The sequence below is a fragment of the Erythrolamprus reginae genome, chromosome 2 (assembly GCF_031021105.1).
Source record: "Erythrolamprus reginae isolate rEryReg1 chromosome 2, rEryReg1.hap1, whole genome shotgun sequence".
Lineage (NCBI taxonomy): Eukaryota > Metazoa > Chordata > Lepidosauria > Squamata > Dipsadidae > Erythrolamprus > Erythrolamprus reginae.
Genome location: NC_091951.1, coordinates 32,521,356 through 32,540,783, shown reverse-complemented (window position 1 = coordinate 32,540,783; position 19,428 = coordinate 32,521,356). Strand labels below are relative to the sequence as shown.

Below are 19,428 nucleotides of genomic sequence, written 5' to 3'. Positions count from 1 at the left end.
AGCAAAATGACACAAACCAAAAAAAGCAAAGTGCTGCATTTGGTGGGTTTGTGGGTGAGCTGTTTTTTTTTGCTATGAATCATCCCTGCAACATTACACCTACAATAAATGTTTGTTGGAACAGCCAATAAATGATTATGGGTTAAGACTGAGCTCCAATTTCAAAATTCTTCCTGGGAAAACTTACATCTTTTTATATCAGCCCGACTTGGGTACTTTAAACACAATTCAAATCTTAAATATTCAGAAAGCATTTTTCTGGTCAAAATCACAAGGCTGTCTTAACTCTGCCTGTCACTGAGAATATGTAGCTGCATTGATCCCCCCCCCCCCCCCCCCCCATTGTAAAGTTATAAAGCAGGTTTTGGGATTTTGCTGGTAAAACACAATATAGTCAGTGGTAGAAGGAAAAGTGGGACAAACTGTCTAAAATGATTGATGGATGTTTGACAGGTTTTAGACAAACTTCTTTGTCAAGAGCAATGAAATGGAAATGGATTAAGACAGTGTTAGAAAACCTATGGCAAGTAAAAGCTACATTCAGAGTATAAGACACACCCAAATTTTCCACCTCTTTTTTTTGGGGGGGGGAGTGCATCTTATACTCCAAAAAATATTTATTTATTTATTAGATTTGTATGTCCCTCCTCTCCGTAGACTCGGGGCGTCTCGCAGCAACAATAAAACAATGTATAACAAATCTAATAATTTTAAAAATACACTAAAAACCCCATTATTAAAAGCAAACATACACACAAACATACCATACATAAATTGTATAGGCCCGGGGGAGATGTCTCAAATTTTGGTAACAGAGTGATCAATACCTGGAATACACTACCTGACTGGGGTTTCTTCCCCAAATCTTTAAGCTACTGTTCTGTTGACCTCACCCCATTCCTAAGAGGTCTTTAAGCGCACCAGGGTGCCTACAGGTTGACTCAGCCTTCCATTCTTCCGAAGTGGGTAAAATGATTGATGGGGGCAATATGCTGACTCTGTAAACCGCTTAGAGAAGGCTGTAAAAGCACTATGCAGTGATATATAAGTCTAAATGCTATTGCTATTGCTACCATCCCTGTCCTAATGTTCCCGTGTACTCATAACCATCTTGTGCATACATGTTTATACTTTTATTTGTTTGGATTTCTATTTATTTATTTGGATTTCTATGCCACCCTTCTCCGCAGACACAGGGTGGCTTACAAAAATGAGAATAAAATACAATACAAAATATAGCAAGAGAAACCCAAACATAAAACTAAAGTTAAAACTCCAAAAAGTATATATAAACCCCCCCCCAGGAATTCACATTCATTCTAACTACCATCATGCAATCATATCCTTGACGGGACCAAAATGTAAAGCTAATGTACACTGCTAAAAAAAAAATTAAAGGAAATACTTAAACAACACAATATAACTCCAAGTAAATCAAACTTTTGTGAAACCAAACTGTCCACTTAGGAAGCAACACTGATTGACAATTTCACATGCTGTTGTGCACATTCAAATTATTATTATTATTATTGTTGTTGTTGTTGTTGTTATTAATTAGATTTGTATGACACCCCTCTCCGTAGACTTTTGTACAGAACAAAGTATTCGATGAGACTATTTCATTCATTCAGATCTAGGATGTGTTATTTGAGGGTTCCCTTTCTTCTTTTGAGCAATATATTTTTATTAATATTGATGGTTTCTTCATTGCTTGTTTGACCCCCATGACAATCATTAAGTGTTGTTGCACCACATGATTCTTGACAAATGTATCTTTTTCTTCTAGGTACACTGAGAGCATATGCACCAAGACAAATTCCTTGTGTGTCCAATCACACTTGGCCAATAAAATTCTATTCTATTCTATTCTAATCTTATATGTGCTTGACCAAAATTAAAAAATATATTAAAAAAATAATAAAATTCTTTCTTTCTTTCTTTCTGTTCTTTCTTTCTTTCTTCTCTTCTTTCTTTCTTTCTTTCTTTCTTTCTTTCTTTCGACTTCTGTGTCGCCCAATCCAAAGGTCTCAGGGCGGATTTACAATAATAATATAAATACAACACAATATAATACAATAAAATAAAAATCAACGCTCAGTTCCAGATCGTCGCAGGGTTAACAAAGCGATTGTCATTTGCTTGAGGCTTAACTCCAGGCTACCAGAGAAAATATTCTCGCCCGTGCGTAAAATGGGGGGTGGGTGAGATGACTACAGCTCCCAGAATCCCGCGTGTCAGTGTCTGCGAGTGGGTCGGCTTTGGCCCGGCAAGCAAAACACTGGGAAGAGGATTACGCGTCCCAGCAGCCAGATGGCTCTTTGAACGCTTCCCCGAGCCAGCGATCTGGCGGGCTGAGATTGCGCGATCGGCCATGGAGGAGGCGTGGATTTCCGCGGCGGTGGAGACGGAGAAATCGCGCTGAAGGGTCGGTCGGGAGCGACGGGGAACCCTCCCGGGGGTGGCGAGCCGCCCTCGTACCGTCGGCCGATGCGGGTGAGGATCGGCGGCGGGATCGAGGATCCCCCCATTAGAAGGCGGGGCGGGGTTGGGGGGCTGGGCAGACCGCCCATCCTTTGTCTGGGGTTTTTCTCAATCCATCTGCGCGAGGGGGCTCCGGAGGTTTTTTTGGGGGGGGATCCCTTTGTTTTCTGCAACGGGGAGGGGGTGGTGGTAGATCCGCAGAGATCCAAGCTAGGAGCTCTTTCGCTGCAAGGGATCGTCCGATCGGCGGGTTTTGGCGGCGGCTCTCCAAGGCTGCAAAGTTGCTCTTAGGGAAGTTGGCGGGTTGACAGATCCGAAAAGGCCTGCGGCCCGTTTTGAAGTGGGTGGTTGAGTGCTGAAGGAGGAAGCGTAAATGCAACCCGGGGCAATTTTCAGAAAGGATGTATGTATGCATGCATTTGTTCATTTGTTTGTTTAGCAATAGCGTTAGCAATAGCATTTAGATTTGTATTACAGCTTCACAGTGCTTTACAGCCCTCTCTAAGCGGTTTTACAGAGAGTAAGCTTATTGCCCCCAACAATCTGGATTTCTGGAAGGATGGAAGGCTGAGTCAATCTTCAGCCTAATGAGATTCGATCTGCCAAACTGCTGGCAGCTGGTGATCAGCAGAAATAGCTTACAATACTGCACTCGTAACCACTGCACCAGTGGTTGTTTGGTTGGTTATTTGTCCGTCTGTCTGTCTGTCCGTCTGTCTACAGTATCTATCCATCCATCCATCCATCCATCCATCCATCCATCCGTTTATCTATCTATCTATCTATCTATCTATCTATCTATCTATCTATCTATCTATCTATCCATTTATCTATCTATCTATCTATCTATCTATCTATCTATCATCTATCTCTACTTATATCTATCTGTATCCTATCTCTGTCTGTCGATCTGTCTGTCTATCTTATCTGTCTGTCTATCTATCTGTCTGTCTGTCTGTCTGTCTGTCTGTCTGCCTGCCTGCCTGCCTACCTACCTACCTACCAACGTACATACATACATACATACATACATACATACATACATACATACATACATACAGTATCTAGCTATCTATCTAACAAACATGTACAAGATAAACAAAATAGGTACAGGTGAGTTAGGACAGTAGGACAGGGACAATAGGCACAATGGTGCACTTTTGCACATCTCTTAGATTTCTCTACATCTCTGGTCTACATTCCATTCTTGTTTCATTCAAGGCAAGAACAAATGAATGAATAAAATAAATAAAATTAAATGACCCCGGGTGGCGAACTGAGTTGTAAGTATCTCAACTTTGGGAAACAGATAAAGGAAATAAAAGCCAGAGCCTTAAGGGACCCCTGTTTACACTTCTTGAATACCCTCATCATCCAAAGGGAAGCTTTATATTTGCATTAAACCTATGCCAAGCTATCTCTTGGATCATTGTCCTGGGAACAAGCTACTGGTACTTTTTCTTTCAAGGTTTTTCACTTCTCATTCAAGAAGCTACTTCGGCTCTGACTGTATGGTGGGGAATGGGAGGGTTTTATACTTCTTGCAGACAGCTGGCCATTTGCATTCTTTTAGTGGGTCTCTAAGGTCACCTGGAGGTTTATTTGTGCCCTCAGCATCACCTGAGGTCACCTGAGTGATGCAAATGGGTGCGAAGCCTTCTTGGAACTACTGAAAGGACTGTGTTGTAGATTGGAGATAGATGATGTTGTATCCCTCCCTCTCTGTTGACAGAGGGCTGTTCAGTTTTGACATAGATGAACTCTTTGACCCTTCTTTCAAACCAGCGGTCCTCTCTGTCCAAAATGTGGACTTTGCTGTCTTCAAAAGTGTAGCCTTTGACATTTAAATGCAGATGGACTGTTGAAGTCTGATGGGTTTGTTCTCCTATGTTGTGCCATGTGTTTATGAATGGCTGTTTTGTTTTGATTCCCCAATGTTCAGATCTGCACATGGCTCACTGCATTGTACTGCATTTAACGGTTGCTCAGTATAGGAGCAAATTGTATTTATTTATTGTACAAGTAATCTTGACGTACGGCCATAATGGAGCCCAGAATTTCTGGTGCTAAGTGAGAAATTTGCTAAGTGAGTTTTGCCCCATGTTCTGATATTTATTGCCATGCTTGTTAAAGAAATCACTATTGTTGTTAAACTAGTAATGCAGTTGTTAAGCGAATTTACCGTAATTTCCCTGTTGACGTTGCTTGTCAGAAGATTACAAAATTATTTTTGTTGGGAATAACCATTGACAAATATAAGAAAAAGAAAATATATCTAATGTTACATACTGTATTTTAACTGCGGCAAGGATAGCATACGCCCAGAAATGGAAAAATAAAAATGCTCCTATAGAAAAAGAAATCTTATTTAAAATGTTAACATGTGCAGAGATGGACAGACTGATGATAGAGTTAAAGGACAAATTAGACACAGATTATTTTGAAACCTGGAACAAATTGTATAATTGGATAGAGAGGAGAACCAAGGTTAAAGGCTAGAAAGTAAGAAGGAGAAATTATAAATTAATTGAAACTTAAACAGATATTGGAAAATTAATAGAGGAGGGAAGGAGCAATCAATGCGAATACTGAAGAGACTGTCATGTACCTTTTCTATTCTTTTTTGTTATCCGTCTGTATTTATTTATTTATTTATTTATTTATTTATTATTTGGATTTGTATGCCGCCCCTCTCCGAAGACTGTGTTACATTGTAATGTGTATATTATATTTTTAAGTGTTTTATAAATAAAAAACTTATTTTAAAAAAACAAAGTTGGTTTGAATGGAAAAATTAATCCAATGTACTATTATAGAATCATTATCAGTGCCAAATCTCTAATTTAATTCTTTACAAGTCAGTTTCATAAAAGTAAGTGTTGCTTTTAAAAATCATTTTGAGGGACTTCAAACCACAGTTAGAAATATCTTGAGCTCCAGAATTCTCATTGAAAACAAAGAAATGGTCAACACGATGTTAAAAAAAATGTTGAGACTCTGGAAAGAGTGCAGAGAAGAGCAACAAAGATGATCAGAGGGCTTGGAGGCTAAAGCATATATAGAACAATTGCAGAAATCAGGTCTGTCTAGTTTAATAAATAGAAAGACTTGGGATGACATGATAGCAGTTGTTTCAATATCTCAGGGGTTGCCACGAGGAAGTCAAGCCATTCTCCAAAGCACTTGAAGCATTCTTTTGAGAAGTTCAAGGCCATCATATGTTCACCACCTGGGCAGAAGCGGAAGGAGTTGCCACACTGGCATAACCTGAGTGGGCAACGTGACAATTTTGTGGGTGGGGGGACAAGGCATGTGAACTTTCAACTGGGTGGAAAGCTCAGATTTGAGTTCTTCAGTGTGGGTGCCAGGATGGCACCGGAAATAAATTGGAACTTTGAGGAATGCCTTGACTTGGACTCTGATTTAAATTTGGATGTGACCTGGAACCATGACAGGTTGGTTGTTCTCACTGTCAGAAACTTTTTCCTTATTTCTAGGTTGTAGGTTTTTAAAAAAATAAAATTATCCACAGTTTCCATATGTACATCTATGCACCTACCTTAAAACATATAGCCCAGAAATGGAAAAAATAAAAATGCTCTTATAGAAGAAGAAATCTTATTTACAATTTTTAACATGTGCAGACTGACATCAGAGTTAAAGGACAAATTAGATACAGATTATTTTGAAACCTGGAACAAATTATATAATTGGATAGAGAAGAGAACCAAGGTTAAAGGCTAGAAAGTATGAAAGAGAAATTATAAATTAACTGAAACTTAAACAGATATTGGAAAATTAATAGAGAGGGGAAAAGGGAACAACCAATGTGAATACTGAATAGACCATCATGTACCTTTTCTTTTTTGTTGTCTCTCTCTATTGTATTGTGTTATATTGTGGTGTATATGTTATATTTTTTTTTAAATGTTTTATAAATAATAATTTTTAATAAAAAACACAAACATACATAATTATACATTTTCACCCAATCTATCATAAATCATCCTATTTTTACACCTATTTTATACTGCTATTTATTGTTGTGGTTAGCTCTGGCCCAGCTCCTGCCCCAAGGAATGTGCAGCTGGATGTGGGGGAAACATTCACATGCCGCAGGCCTGTTTTGCTCCCGATGGAATCTGCCGACCAAGCCTCCTCTGACCAAGGAAGCGTGAGTGACAGGGAAGAGGGGGGTTTGGCAGACAGCCCAGGAGGAGATCAATCATCTGTATCATCCCTGGATTCTGAACAAGAATTAATGACACATCCACGCATGCGTAGAGTGATGCATAGGAGACAACAACTGAAGGATTATTACAAGAGAAAATGAGGCCACCTGTGGTTGGGTGGGGCTGCTGTAATTAGTGCTACAGATAAAAGTGCAGCCTGGTGTTTTAGCCTCATGGCAGTTTATCTGATTCATTGTGCTGTTCAAGATTGTGTGTGGACTCTCTGGACTTTAGAATTGGATTCAATTTCCCAGTTATTGAGTGAGCAGTTGGATTGCATTTAACCTGTGCCTTGTGTGTACCAGAAAATCCCTTTGACATTTAAAAAGGGAGCTGTTTCTGTTTTTCTGTTTATAAAAACTTTTGGGTTTTCCTTTTATCGTGTGGTGTGTGTCTTCCTGGACTAATTACCCTGTAATTACGGGCGGTTGAAACATGCCGGCAGAACATTTATCAGTCTGTTTTTCTTCCTTTTTTCACACTTCCTCTATCTCAATCCCTTCCTTCTACCTTCTTTCTCCTTCTCTCCCCTTTCCTACCTTCCTCCACTCCTTCCATTCTCCCTTCCCTTTCTACTTCCTCTTTCTCCCTCTTAACCGTTAAAAATGGAACATTTCTATATTCTTCCCATGCCTGCATAATTATTTTATTGCATTTGGTCAGTGGCTCTCAACCTTTCTACTGTGGCGACCCCTTAATACAGTTACTCATGTTGTGGTGGCTCCCAACCATGAGTCTAGTGCCAATTCTCCCAACAGAGCTTTAAGCTGATTGGCAGGAAGGTTAGAGAGACACTCCCACTGTAAACATCTGATTGGTCGGATTGTAAAAATATGTTCTAAGGTGCCAGAATAGAAGCTTTAGTTCCTAATCCCATGGAAAATTTGTCTTTTCCCATGGTCTTAGGTGACCCCTGTGAAACGGTCATTCGACCCCCAAAGGGGTCCTGATCCCCAGGTTGTGAACCACTGCATTAGATGAATGTTATATTATTTAAATGCAAATGTTAGCTGGGCACAGAGGCATGTATCAATCAATGTAAGCAATAAATTGTTAACTCTAGGTCAACATTCAGATAAGTTAAACCTTTAAAGATAAGGAGAACAAAGTTCATATCTATGTTACTTTATTAAAAGTTAATAAATGTAAGATTACTTGATTTGTACAACTGAAGCTAAGAATGGTATGGGTAGACAATTGTAAAATATAGCAAGGTTACTTTGTAATGTAACCAAGGTTTGTATTTTTGAGTTGAAGTGCTTAATAGTAAGATCTGTATTGTTTATTGTGGTTCATAAATGTTAAGGAAAAAAGTAGCTATTTGGAAGAGTAAATAAATATTTTGGTCTTTAAGTTACTTCTGTATACTCCAACTGATTTGCAGTACAGTCATACCTCGTCTTACGAACCTAATTGGTTCCCGGGGGAGGTTCGTAAGATGAAAGGTTTGTAAGATGAAACATTGTTTCCCATAGGAAACAATGTAAAGTCAATTAATCCGTGCAACCAAACCCCCCCCCCCCCGCAAAAAAACACTGCCGCCCAGCTGTCACCTTTTAAAATAGCCTGGGGGCTTCTCAGTGACCTCCCGAACGCCAAACCCGAACTTCCGGGTTCGGCGTTCGGGAGGCCGCCGAGAAGCCCCCAGACTGTTTTAAAAGGTGACAGCCGGGCGGCGGGGCTTCCCAGCAGCCTCCGAACGCCAAACGCGGAAGTTTGGGTTTGGCGTTCGGCTTCGGGAGGCTGTTGGAAAGCCGCCCGGCTGTTTTAAAAGGTGACCACCGGGCTGGGGGGCTTCCCAGCAACCTCCAGAACCCAGAACCCGGAGGTTCGGCAAAAGTTCGGGGTTCGGGAGGTTGCTGGGAAGCCCCCCAGCCCGGCTGTCACCTTTTAAAACAGCCGGGCGGCTTTCCAACAGCCTCCCAAAGCCGAACGGCAAACCCGAACTTCCGCGTTCGGCGTTTGGAGGCTGCTGGGAAGCCGCCCGGCTGTTTTAAAAGGTGACCGCCGGGCTGGGGGGCTTCCCAGCAACCCCCCAAACCCGGAAGTTCGGCAAAAGTTCGGGGTTCGGGAGGTTGCTGGGAAGCCCCCCAGCCCGGCTGTCACCTTTTAAAACAGATGGGCAGCTTTCCAGCAGCCTCCCGAAGCCGAACGCCAAACCCGAACTTCCGCGTTCGGCGTTCGGAGGCTGCTGGGAAGCCCCGCCGCCCGGCTGTCACCTTTTAAAACAGCCGGGGGGCTTCCCAGCAGCCTCCCGAATGCCGAACCCGGAAGTTCGGGTTTGGCGTTCGTAACACGAAAAAAGTTCGTAAGAAGAGGCAAATTTTTTCTGAACCCCGGGTTCGTATCTTAAGTTGTTCGTAAGACGAGGGGTTCGTATCTTGAGGTACCACTGTATTTAAAAACATGCAGTATATCTTAAAACTATACAGACAGTGCAGAAGTTTGTGATAAATTAATGGCTTGCCACATTATCTATAGAAAACCTGATGGTTATGGAAACTTGGGAGGGGGGAGTTCAGGAGAGAACAGATGCAGCCACAAAGAATTATTTTGAGTGGTTTAAGGACACCTTATGCCCACCCACCGGGGCCGAAAGCGAGGGAAGGGCTGACCACGCTGGCACAATCTGAGTGGGCTATGTGACAAGTTTGTGGGTGGGGGATAAGGGATGTGAACTTTCAACTAGGTGGGAAACTCAGATCCAGCTTTCCCTTTGTAGGTGTCAGGATGGCTCTGGAAATAAATTGGAACTTTCAGGAGTACTTTGACTCAGATTCTGATTTAGTTCGGATGTTACCTGGAACCTTGACAACAACAGTTCACTTAGTTGTAACTGAGTTACAATGCACTGAAAAAGTGCCTTATAATGATGGGTTTTCAGTTAGACTCATTGCAGCATCCTGATAGTCACAGGATCAAAATTCAGAGGCTTGGTAATTGATTCATAGTTATGACGGCTGCAGGGTCACTTGCTCCTCTTTTGTGACCTGACAAGCCAGATTCACTTAACAACCGTGTCACTAACTGAACAACTGCAAGGATTCAATTAAGAACTGTGGCTTGTAAGATCATAAAATGGGGCAAAACTCACTTAACAGCTATTTTGCTTAACAATGGAACATTTGGGCTTAATTATGATTATAAGTTGAGGACTACCTGTAAAGCAGTGTTTCTTAACTTTGTTTATTTGTTTGTTTGTTTATGTATTTATTTATGTATGTATTTATTTATTTATTCATTCATTCATTCATTTATTTATTTATTAGATTTGTATGCCGCCCCTCTCCGTAGACTCGGGGCCTTGGCAACTTGAAGATATTATTGTTATTGTTATTTTGTTGTTGTTATTGTTTTTTTTAAAAAATATATTTTTATTATTTTTCAAAAAGACAAACAAAGACAAACAACGTTAAACATTTAAGGAGCTACCATTGCTCCGCTTGTCGTAGAAGTCTAACTAATACAAAAATATAAAACCCTAACTGTTGTTAGATCAATACAGAAATGTCACACGTGTACATTACATTTTTATTAAATTTAACTCTATATTTTTTATATTAATCATGTTAATTAAATTTATTTATTTATAAAATATTGTATACTTATTCAAAAAGATAAAATATAAAAAATGCAGGAAAAGATAACACTTCTAACTTTATCATACTATAAACTGTTTCACTCTATCTTATAAATCTTCAAATAGTTATACATTCTTACTTATTTAATTTTTAATACTATTTTTAAAATTCCACCAATCATATACTTTATCCCATATTTTATAAAATTCTGTTTCAGTTTGATTATTCAAAAGTTTTGTCATCATATCTAATTCTGCACATTCTATAATTTTTTTAAATACTTCTACATCTTTTGGTATTGTCTTTTCTTTCCATTTCTGCGCAAATGTAATTCGTGCCGCAACCAATATGTGTATTATTAAATAATAAATTTCTTTTTTGTACTTTGTGTTTGGAATGCCCAATAGGAAGAATTCAGGAGATTTTTTAATCTTCTCCTTTGTTATTTCATTTATCCATTTCTCTACTTTGTTCCAAAATTTTTTAGCCTCAGGACATGTCCACCATGTATGTAATATGTGCCAGTTTCTTTTTTACATTTCCAACAAACAGGTTATTGTTATTGTTGTTGTTCTTATTGTTGTTGTTGTTGTTGTTGTTGTTATTATTATTATTATTATTATTATTAATTGGACTTTTATGCCACCCCTCTCCGAGGACTCGGGGTGGATCACAATGTGTAGTAAAACAATATACTGTATAACATTTCGGGTCCAATTAATTAAATATACAATCTAAAACTAAAAACCATAAAAAACCAGCCATTCCCATTCAGTCAGGTTTTTCTCAGCCCATTCATCGGCCAGGGGGAAAGAATCTAATGGCAGCATAAATGAGTCTTAAGACTCTTGCGGAAGGCAAGGAGGGTGGGGGCAGTACGAATCTCCAGGGGAAGTTGATTCCAGAGGGCCGGGGCCACCACAGAAAAGGCTCTTCTCCTAGGCCCCGCCAACTGACATTGTCTAGTTCAGTGTTTCCCAACCTTTTTTGAGCCGCGGCACATTATTCATGTTTTCAAAATTCTGGGGAACACTGAAGGGGGGGCGGGGGGGCTAAAGAAAAGTTTGGACAAAAAAAATATCTCTTCCTCCATTTCACTCTATTTCTCCCTCCCTCTTTCTCTCTCTTCCTTCCTTCCCTTCTTTCTCTCCATCCCTCTTTCTTTCTTTCTTCCTCTCTTTTTTGCTCTCTTTCTCTCTCCCTCCTTCCCTCCCTCTATGTCTTTCCCTCTCCCTCCTTCCCCCCTTTCTTTCTCTCTCTCTCTTGCTTTCTTTCCCCCTCTTTCTCTTGCTTTCTTTCTCTCATTCTCTCTCCCCTCCTTTTTCTCTCTCTCTCTTTCTCTCTCGTTCACCACGCCAGCAACAGAGAGAAAGAGAGAGAGCCGGAGAGAGAGTGGAGTGCGCAGCAGCCATCAACCTCCTCGCCCTCCCAGACGTCCCCAGCGCCCGGCCTCGCGCCGCCTCCCGTTAGCCCGGCCGAAAGCCACACAGTCCCGGACTCCCGGATCGCTCACTTCTCCGGTCAGCGCGGCGCTTTCCTGGGCAGATGGCTTTGCTGACCGGAGAAGCGAGCGATCCGGGAGTCCGGGACTGTGTGGCTTTGCGCCATGAAGAGAAAACGGCAGCAGGGAAAAGTCGGCCGTTTTCTCTTCATGGCGCAAAGCCACACAGTCCCGGACTTCCGGATTGCTCGCCCCACGGCAGGAGGCGGTGGCGGAGGAGAGTGGGCGGATCGGGCGGGCAATGGGGCAGGGCGGAGAAGCCAGGGGCGCGTTTGGCCGGAGGCACCGTGGGGAGGCAGGGACAGGGAGGTGCCCCATTGCCCGCCCAATCCGCCCACTCTCCTCCGCCGCCTCTCGCCGCGGCACACCTGACGGTGTCTCGCAGCACACTAGTGTGCCGCGGCACACCGGTTGGGAAACGCTGGTCTAGTTGACAGGACCTGGAGAAGGCCAACTCAGTGAGACCTAACCGGTCTCTGGGATTCATGTGGCATATGTGTAGTCCAACTCATGGCTGGCTGGGGAATTTTGTAAATTTAAGCCCACACAACACTGCTGTAAACAACCAGTGCATATTCCACCAAGTTCAGGCTATGTAATAACTATAATAGGTTGATAAAAGCATGGAATTTCTTGGTAAAAATAATTAGCCTGTTATCCTCACCTTCAAATCCTTACTTTCCATGTCATAGACATTTACAGTAAAGAAAACAGGAATTAATACGCAGATATGGCTCACTCGGATCCATGAATAGAAAAAGTAATAATTATTCAAAATATAAATCAGGGCAAGATGTTCTTCCAAATGGTTGGAAGGATAAAATTTGAACTTAAGAATGAAAGGGAGACATTAAGAAAAGTGACAGAATTTGAAAATGAGCACCATCTGTTAGGGCGCATATGTCAACTCCTACTCTGATATGACATGGAGATAGAATAAGTACAAAAAAAGTATGATAAAATGGATGCAGAACTTTAAAGAAATCACCACAACTCAACAGTGGGGAAAACTGTGGCCCAAATCCATTAAATTCACTTTAAGTTATAATTGGTGTAAAATCTTTTACAGATGGTTGGTTTCCAACTCCAATATAGATAAATTATTCAGTAGCAAATGTTGGAAATGCCATGAAACAGGAGGGATATTTCACAACATGCGGTGCATTCATACTGGAAAAATATAGAAGTACCATCCTTGAATGTAAAGATCAAATTTGAAATGAAATCACATTTAACTTAGTATTAATTCCAGAATATGTTAACAAGAAACAAGAACTTACTGAGATATTTCATGCTCACAGCAGCAAGGATAAATCTTGCCATGTGTAACGAGAAGGATACAGCATCAAAGATTGTGAACTTCAATTTGAAGAATGCAGGTAGTCCTTATGACCAAAGTTGAGCCCAAAATTTATGTTGCTAAGTGAGAAATTTGCTAAGTGAGTTTTGCTCCATTTTGCGACTTACCACATTTGTTAAGTTAGTAGCATGGTTGTTAAGTGAATATGGCTTCCCCATTTACTTTGCCTGTCAGAAGGTCATAAAAGGGGATCATGTGACACCCCGCCCAGGACACAGCAATTGTCATAAATACTTGCCAGTTGCTAAGTGTCTAAATTTTTTATTTTATTTTTTAATTTTTTTCTCCACCTTGAAAACATACAGGACATCACATATATCTTCAATATCAGTCCATATTGCATATATCATTTCTTATATTTAATAATTATAATAATCTAGATTACATTCTAAATTTTAACTTCTATTATTCAGTCTGCCCCCGTATTTAATTTCCACACTGGAAATTTCTGCTTAGTTCTAAACTTCTAAGCCTTCTGCTGGACAAATCCCAGCGACCGGTTAGGTCCCACAGAGTTGGCCTTCTCCAGATCCTGTCGACAAAACAATGTTGTCTAGCGGGACCCAGGGGAAGAGCCTTCTCTGTGGTGGCCCCGACCCTCTGGAATCAACTCCCCTCGGAGATCAGGATTGCTCCCACCCTCCTTGCCTTTTGTAAACTCCTTAAAACCCACCTCTGTCGTTTATGTATGGTTTGTATGAGATGTATGGTTGTTTTTTATATTAAGGGTTTTAAATTGTTTTAATCATTGGATTTGTAATGTTTTGTGTTGTGAGCCGCCCCGAGTCTTCGGAGAGGGGCGGCATACAAATCTATTTAATAATAATCATCATAATCATAATAATCCAGCACAGTGATCTTGTTTGCTGTGTTGTATTGAAATAATAGTAATAGTAATAATAATAATAATAATAATAATAATAATAATAATAATAATAATAATAATAATAATAATAATAATAAGAAGAAGAAGAAGAAGAAGAAGAAGAAGAAGAAGAAGAAGAAGAAGAAGAGAAAGAAGAAGAAGAGGAGGAAGAAGTTACAGTACCTCTCTCCTTTTTTAGTTTCCATTCACTGCTTCTTGTTCTACCCTCAGGTGCTTTGGAGAATAGGTTGACTCCTTTTTTGTGGCAACCCCTGAGATACTGGAACACTGGTATCATGTCTCCCCTAGTCCTTCTTTTCATTAAACTAGCCATGCCCAGTTCTTGTGACTGTTCTTCATGTTTTAGCCTCCAGTCCCCTAATCATCTTTGTCGCTCTTCTCTGCACTTTTTCTAGAGTCTCAATATCCTTTTTGCATCGTGGTGACTAAAACTGAATGCAGTATTCCAAGTATGGCCTTACCAAGGCCTTATAAAGTGGTATTAATACTTCACATGATCTTGATTCTATCCCTTTGTTAATGCAGCCTAGAACTGTGTTGGCTTTTTTGGCAGCTGCTGCACACTGCTGGCTCATATTTAAGTAAGGACTCCAAGGTCCCTCTACAAGGTACGGAACGAGGAAGAAGGTTTGGAGAGACAAGGAAGCTGAATCCATTTTCTTTTTTAAAAAATTTTTTTTACTAGGTTTTATACATAAAAAAGGCATAAAAACAAGACACAGACACAATTATTTATTTATTTATTTATTTATTTATCTATTTATTTATTTGATTTGATTTGATTTGATTTGTATGCCGCCCCTCTCCGCAGACTCGGGGCAGCTCACAACAACAATAAAACAGTGTACAATAAACAAATCTAATATTTAAAAAAATCTAAAAACTCATTATTTTAAAAACATACAACACATGCATACCATACACAAAACTATATAAGCCTGGGGGAGATGTCTCAATTCCCCGATGCCTGACGGCAAAGGTGGGTTTTAAGACATTTGCGAAAGGCAAGGAGGGTGGGGGCAATCCTAATCTCCGGGGGAGCTGGTTCCAGAGAGTCGGGGCTGCCACAGAGAAGGCTCTTCCCCTGGGTCCCGCCAGACGACATTGTTTAGTCGACGGGACCTGGAGAAGGCCCACTCTGTGGGACCTAACCGGTCGCTGGGATTCGTGCGGCAGAAGGCGGTCTCGGAGATATTCTGGTCCAATGCCATGAAGGGCTTTATAGATCAATGCTCAGACGAATGTCAACAACAATACAAACCATGAATCCATTTTTGTTGTCCTTTCAGAGGCTGGTGTCATTTAAAGATGTGGCCGTGTATTTCACCGAGGGTCAGGGGGCTCTCCTGGATCCCGCCCAGAGAGCTTTATACAAAGAAGTCATGGTGGAGAATTATAAACACGTGGCCTCCTTAGGTATGAGTCTCCCTTCTTTCTTGGAGCTAAACGGATCCAAAGGGCTGTGATCAATCTCTGCTTCTCCCTTATGTTTTCAGGACAGTGATTTTTAATTTGATTTTCTGTCAAGGGGTTCCTGTTCCGAAGCCAAATCTCATCTCTCGTCTGGAACGAGGAGAACCACCTTGGCTGTTAGATTCTCAAAGGATGGATGCCAACAGCTCAGGTGAGAGATGAAAAATAATAATAATATCCCAGCTGGCAAATAAAATCAGGGGAATCTCTCTTCTTTTGTCTCAATATACGTAGTCTTCGACGGAGCCCAAAATTTATGTGGCTAAAATGAGACATTTTGTTAAATGAATTTTGCCCCATTTTACGACCTTTCCTGCCAGAGTTGTTAAATGAGTCACTGCAGTTGATAGAAACATAGAAGACTGACGGCAGAAAAAGACCTCATGATCCATCTAGTCTGCCCTTATACTATTTTTTGTATTTTATCTTAGGATGGATATATGTTTATCCCGGGCATGTTTAAATTCAGTTACTGTGGATTTACCAACCATATCTGCTGGAAGTTTGTTCCAAGGATCTACTACTCTTTCAGTCAAATAACATTTTCTCATGTTGCTTTTGATCTTTCCCCCTACTAACTTCAGATTGTGTCCCCTTGTTCTTGTGTTCACTTTCCTATTAAAAACACTTCCCTCCTGAACCTTATTTAACCCTTTGACATATTTAAATGTTTCGATCATGTCCCCCCTTTTCCTTCTGTCCTCCAGACTATACAGATTGAGTTCATTAAGTCTTTCCTGATACGTTTTATGCTTAAGACCTTCCACCATTCTTGTAGCCCGTCTTTGGACCCGTTCAATTTTGTCAATATCTTTTTGTAGGTGAGGTCTCCATAACTGAACACAGTATTCCAAATGGGGTCTCACCAGCGTTCTATACAGCGGGATCACAATCTCCCTCTTCCTGCTTGTTATACCTCTAGCTATGCAGCCACTTGCTAAGTCAGTAAAGCAATTGATAAGTGAATCCGGCTTACCCATTGACTCCGCTTGGCAGAAGGTAGCAAAATGTGATCACATGACGCAGCCATCATAAATATGAACCAGTTGCCAAGTGCTTAAATGTTGATCAGGTGACTATGGGGATGCTGCAATGGTCGTAAGTGTGAAAAATGGTCAAAAAGTCATTTTTTCAGTGTCATTGTAACTTCAAATAGTCTCTAGAATAGATTAGAATAGAATAGAATAGAATTTTATTGGCCAAGTGTGATTGGACACACAAGGAATTTGACTTTGGTGCATATGCTCTCACTGTACATAAACAGACAAGATACATTTGTCAATCATGAGGTAAAAGACTTAATGGTTGTCAAAGGGTACAAATAAGCAATGAGGAAACAATCAATATTAATAAAAATCTTAAGAATACAAGCAACAAGTTACAGTCATAGAGTCATAAGTGGGAGGAAATGAGTGATAGGAATGATGAGAAAAATCTAGTAGTAATAGTAGTGCAGACTTAGTAAATAGTTTGACAGTGGTGAGGGAATTATCTGTTTAGCAGAGTGATGGCATTTGGGAAATGAACTCTGAAAGCATTCCGCCCTCCCCCCGGTGGGTCGCCCTCTAGGGAGGCACAGCAGGCCATGACTGCCACATCAGAATGAAATGACAGAGAGAATGTTTTCTCGATGGGAGGACGACCTCAAATAGATCAAGGTCTCTCCTATTTATTGTGTTTTCACAGTTCTGACATGTGGTACAGAATAACCAATTGGCGAACGCCACATACATTAAGCCAGCACCATATAAAGCAAACTTCTCTTGTGGCTTCCCTATAGATAATTAACGGAAGCTACAATCTTTGCCCCTTTCCTGGAATGTGTATTTACTGGTGATTAACAAAGGAATGTGTAAGGCATATATTTCCTTATCATGATTCTGCAGGATGCTTGCTCATCCTGGACTTTGCTTCCTGCCTTTCCATAGAGGAAAAATTAATATCTTATTCAGCACATAATTTAGGCTTAAAACATCACTCTCCAGCAATATTTTATTCCCAAATTCCAGTGCTTAAAAACCTATGATTACAACAGAACTCATTAAACGAGTTGCTGTAAATCAAGGATGAACTACAGTATAATTTATTTGAACAGATCCTTCAAAATGCAACTATGTAGTTTGATCTGCCTTTCTCAGAGACTAAAATGAAATCAGGGTCACAAATTTCTTTAAAATCACATGCACTACAATTCAAAAAAAGTGTTTAAAACACTGTAAGTTTTATAATTACATTCTGAATAAAGCACATGTTTAGGTTGTCTTAGAATAACCGTCAAGTCTTTTGTGTTGGAACCACTGCCAGTTAAGAATGAATGGTATGCTAGTCCAAACAAATTTAAAAATTTATAAATGAATATAAAGATTAAAGTGCAGAAAGTCAGTGAAATTAAAATAGATCCAAAATGTATAAAATCAAGGAAAACTAAGAAGAGCCACAACAGAAATTAAATTCTCTGTGAAGTTAAATTCATTTCATTAATATCTTCTAATTGATCATGTGCCATCAAACCCATGATGATCCTAAACCAGTGATTTTCAACCTTTTTTGAGCCACGGCACATTTTTTACATTTATGAAACCCTGGGGCACATTGAGCGGGGCGGGGCTAAAAAAAGTTTGGACAAAAAATTATATCTCTCTCTCTCCCTTCCTTCCTTCCTCTTTCTTTCTCTCTCTCCATCCCTCTTTCTTTCTCTTCTTTCCTTCCTCTCTTTTTTGCTCTCTTTCTCTCCCTCCTTACCTCCCTCTGTCTTTCTCTCTCTCTCCTTCCCTCCCTCTTTCTCTCTCTCTCTGTTGCTTTCTTTCTCTCTCTTGCTCTCTCTCTCTTGCTTTCTTTCTCTCTCTTGCTCTCTCTCTCTCTCTTGCTTTCTTTCTCTTGTTCTTTCTCTCTCTCTTGCTTTCTTTCTTTCTCTTTCTTTCTCTCTCTGAGCTTCGCGGCACACCTGACCATGTCTCACGGCACACTAGTGTGCCACAGCACACTGGTTGAAAAACACTGTCCTAAACGACCACATAGTCATTACTTAATGATTTCTTATTTCGGACTAATTAGTTAATGATTCCTTATTTAGGAACTCCCTCTTATGGTAACAAGTATAATATCTTCATAGAATTTGACTGGACAAAATTAACTTGCCATCCTGCAAAAACAGAGTAAGATATAATTAATACGTAGAGCAGTAAAATGAGTAATTGATTAATGTAGAAGCAGTGGAATGAGCACAAATGAAGCTAGCAGAATAATTGTATGCTCCATTACCATTGAACTAGGTGCAATTTGCATACTTACAGTATTTAAGCACAGGGGGCAGGGTACGAAGCAGCGTTCCCTGTAAGCTGCGCACGTGCGCATGCACGCACCCCAAAATACCCCCCGCGCACCCTTTTCCACGGGCGTGCGCTCCCCACCCCCCTGCCAGCCCGTGGGGGGGGCGGGGGCGGGGAGGTGCCGGAAGTAGGAGGAAAGGGAGCCGCGGCCGCCCCTGCCTCTCCACGGTGCCTCCGGACCCCTCGCGCCCCTGGCCTCTCGGCCCTGCCCCCCGCCCACCCGAAAGAGTGTGAGAGAAAGAAAGCAATAGAAAGAGAGAAAGAAAATGAGATAGAGAGAAAGAGAGAGCAAGAGGGGGAGAGAAATAGAAAGAGAGGGAGAGAGAAAGTGAGAAAAAGAGAGAGAGAGCAAGAGGGGGAGAGAGAAAGAGAGAGAAATGACTCTTGATTTAAAGCATATGGTAAAAAGCACCCAAATAATAACAGAGGGGGAAAAAACCCAGCCGTTTGTGTGTGTGTGTGAACTCTTGAACCATTTCCAATAGCTCACCTGTTATTGGAAATGGTTCAAGAGTTCGCACGCACACACACACACACAAGGGGGGAGGAGACAGGGATGGAAAAACAGGAGAAGATAATAATAAT

At 40.8% G+C, this 19,428-nt stretch overlaps 1 protein-coding gene across 1 annotated transcript in view; it reads left to right on the top strand.

The window, feature by feature from the left end:
- Positions 1-2,412: 2,412 nt before the first annotated feature.
- Positions 2,413-19,428, top strand: part of LOC139160139 (zinc finger protein 420-like) — a 33,053-nt gene continuing 16,037 nt past the window's right edge. Inside the window, exons 1-3 of the mRNA XM_070737705.1 lie at positions 2,413-2,493; positions 15,331-15,457; positions 15,570-15,665. Coding sequence (XP_070593806.1) covers positions 2,488-2,493; positions 15,331-15,457; positions 15,570-15,665 — 229 coding nt within the window. The 5' untranslated portion in view covers positions 2,413-2,487. The remainder of the gene's footprint in view (positions 2,494-15,330; positions 15,458-15,569; positions 15,666-19,428) is intronic.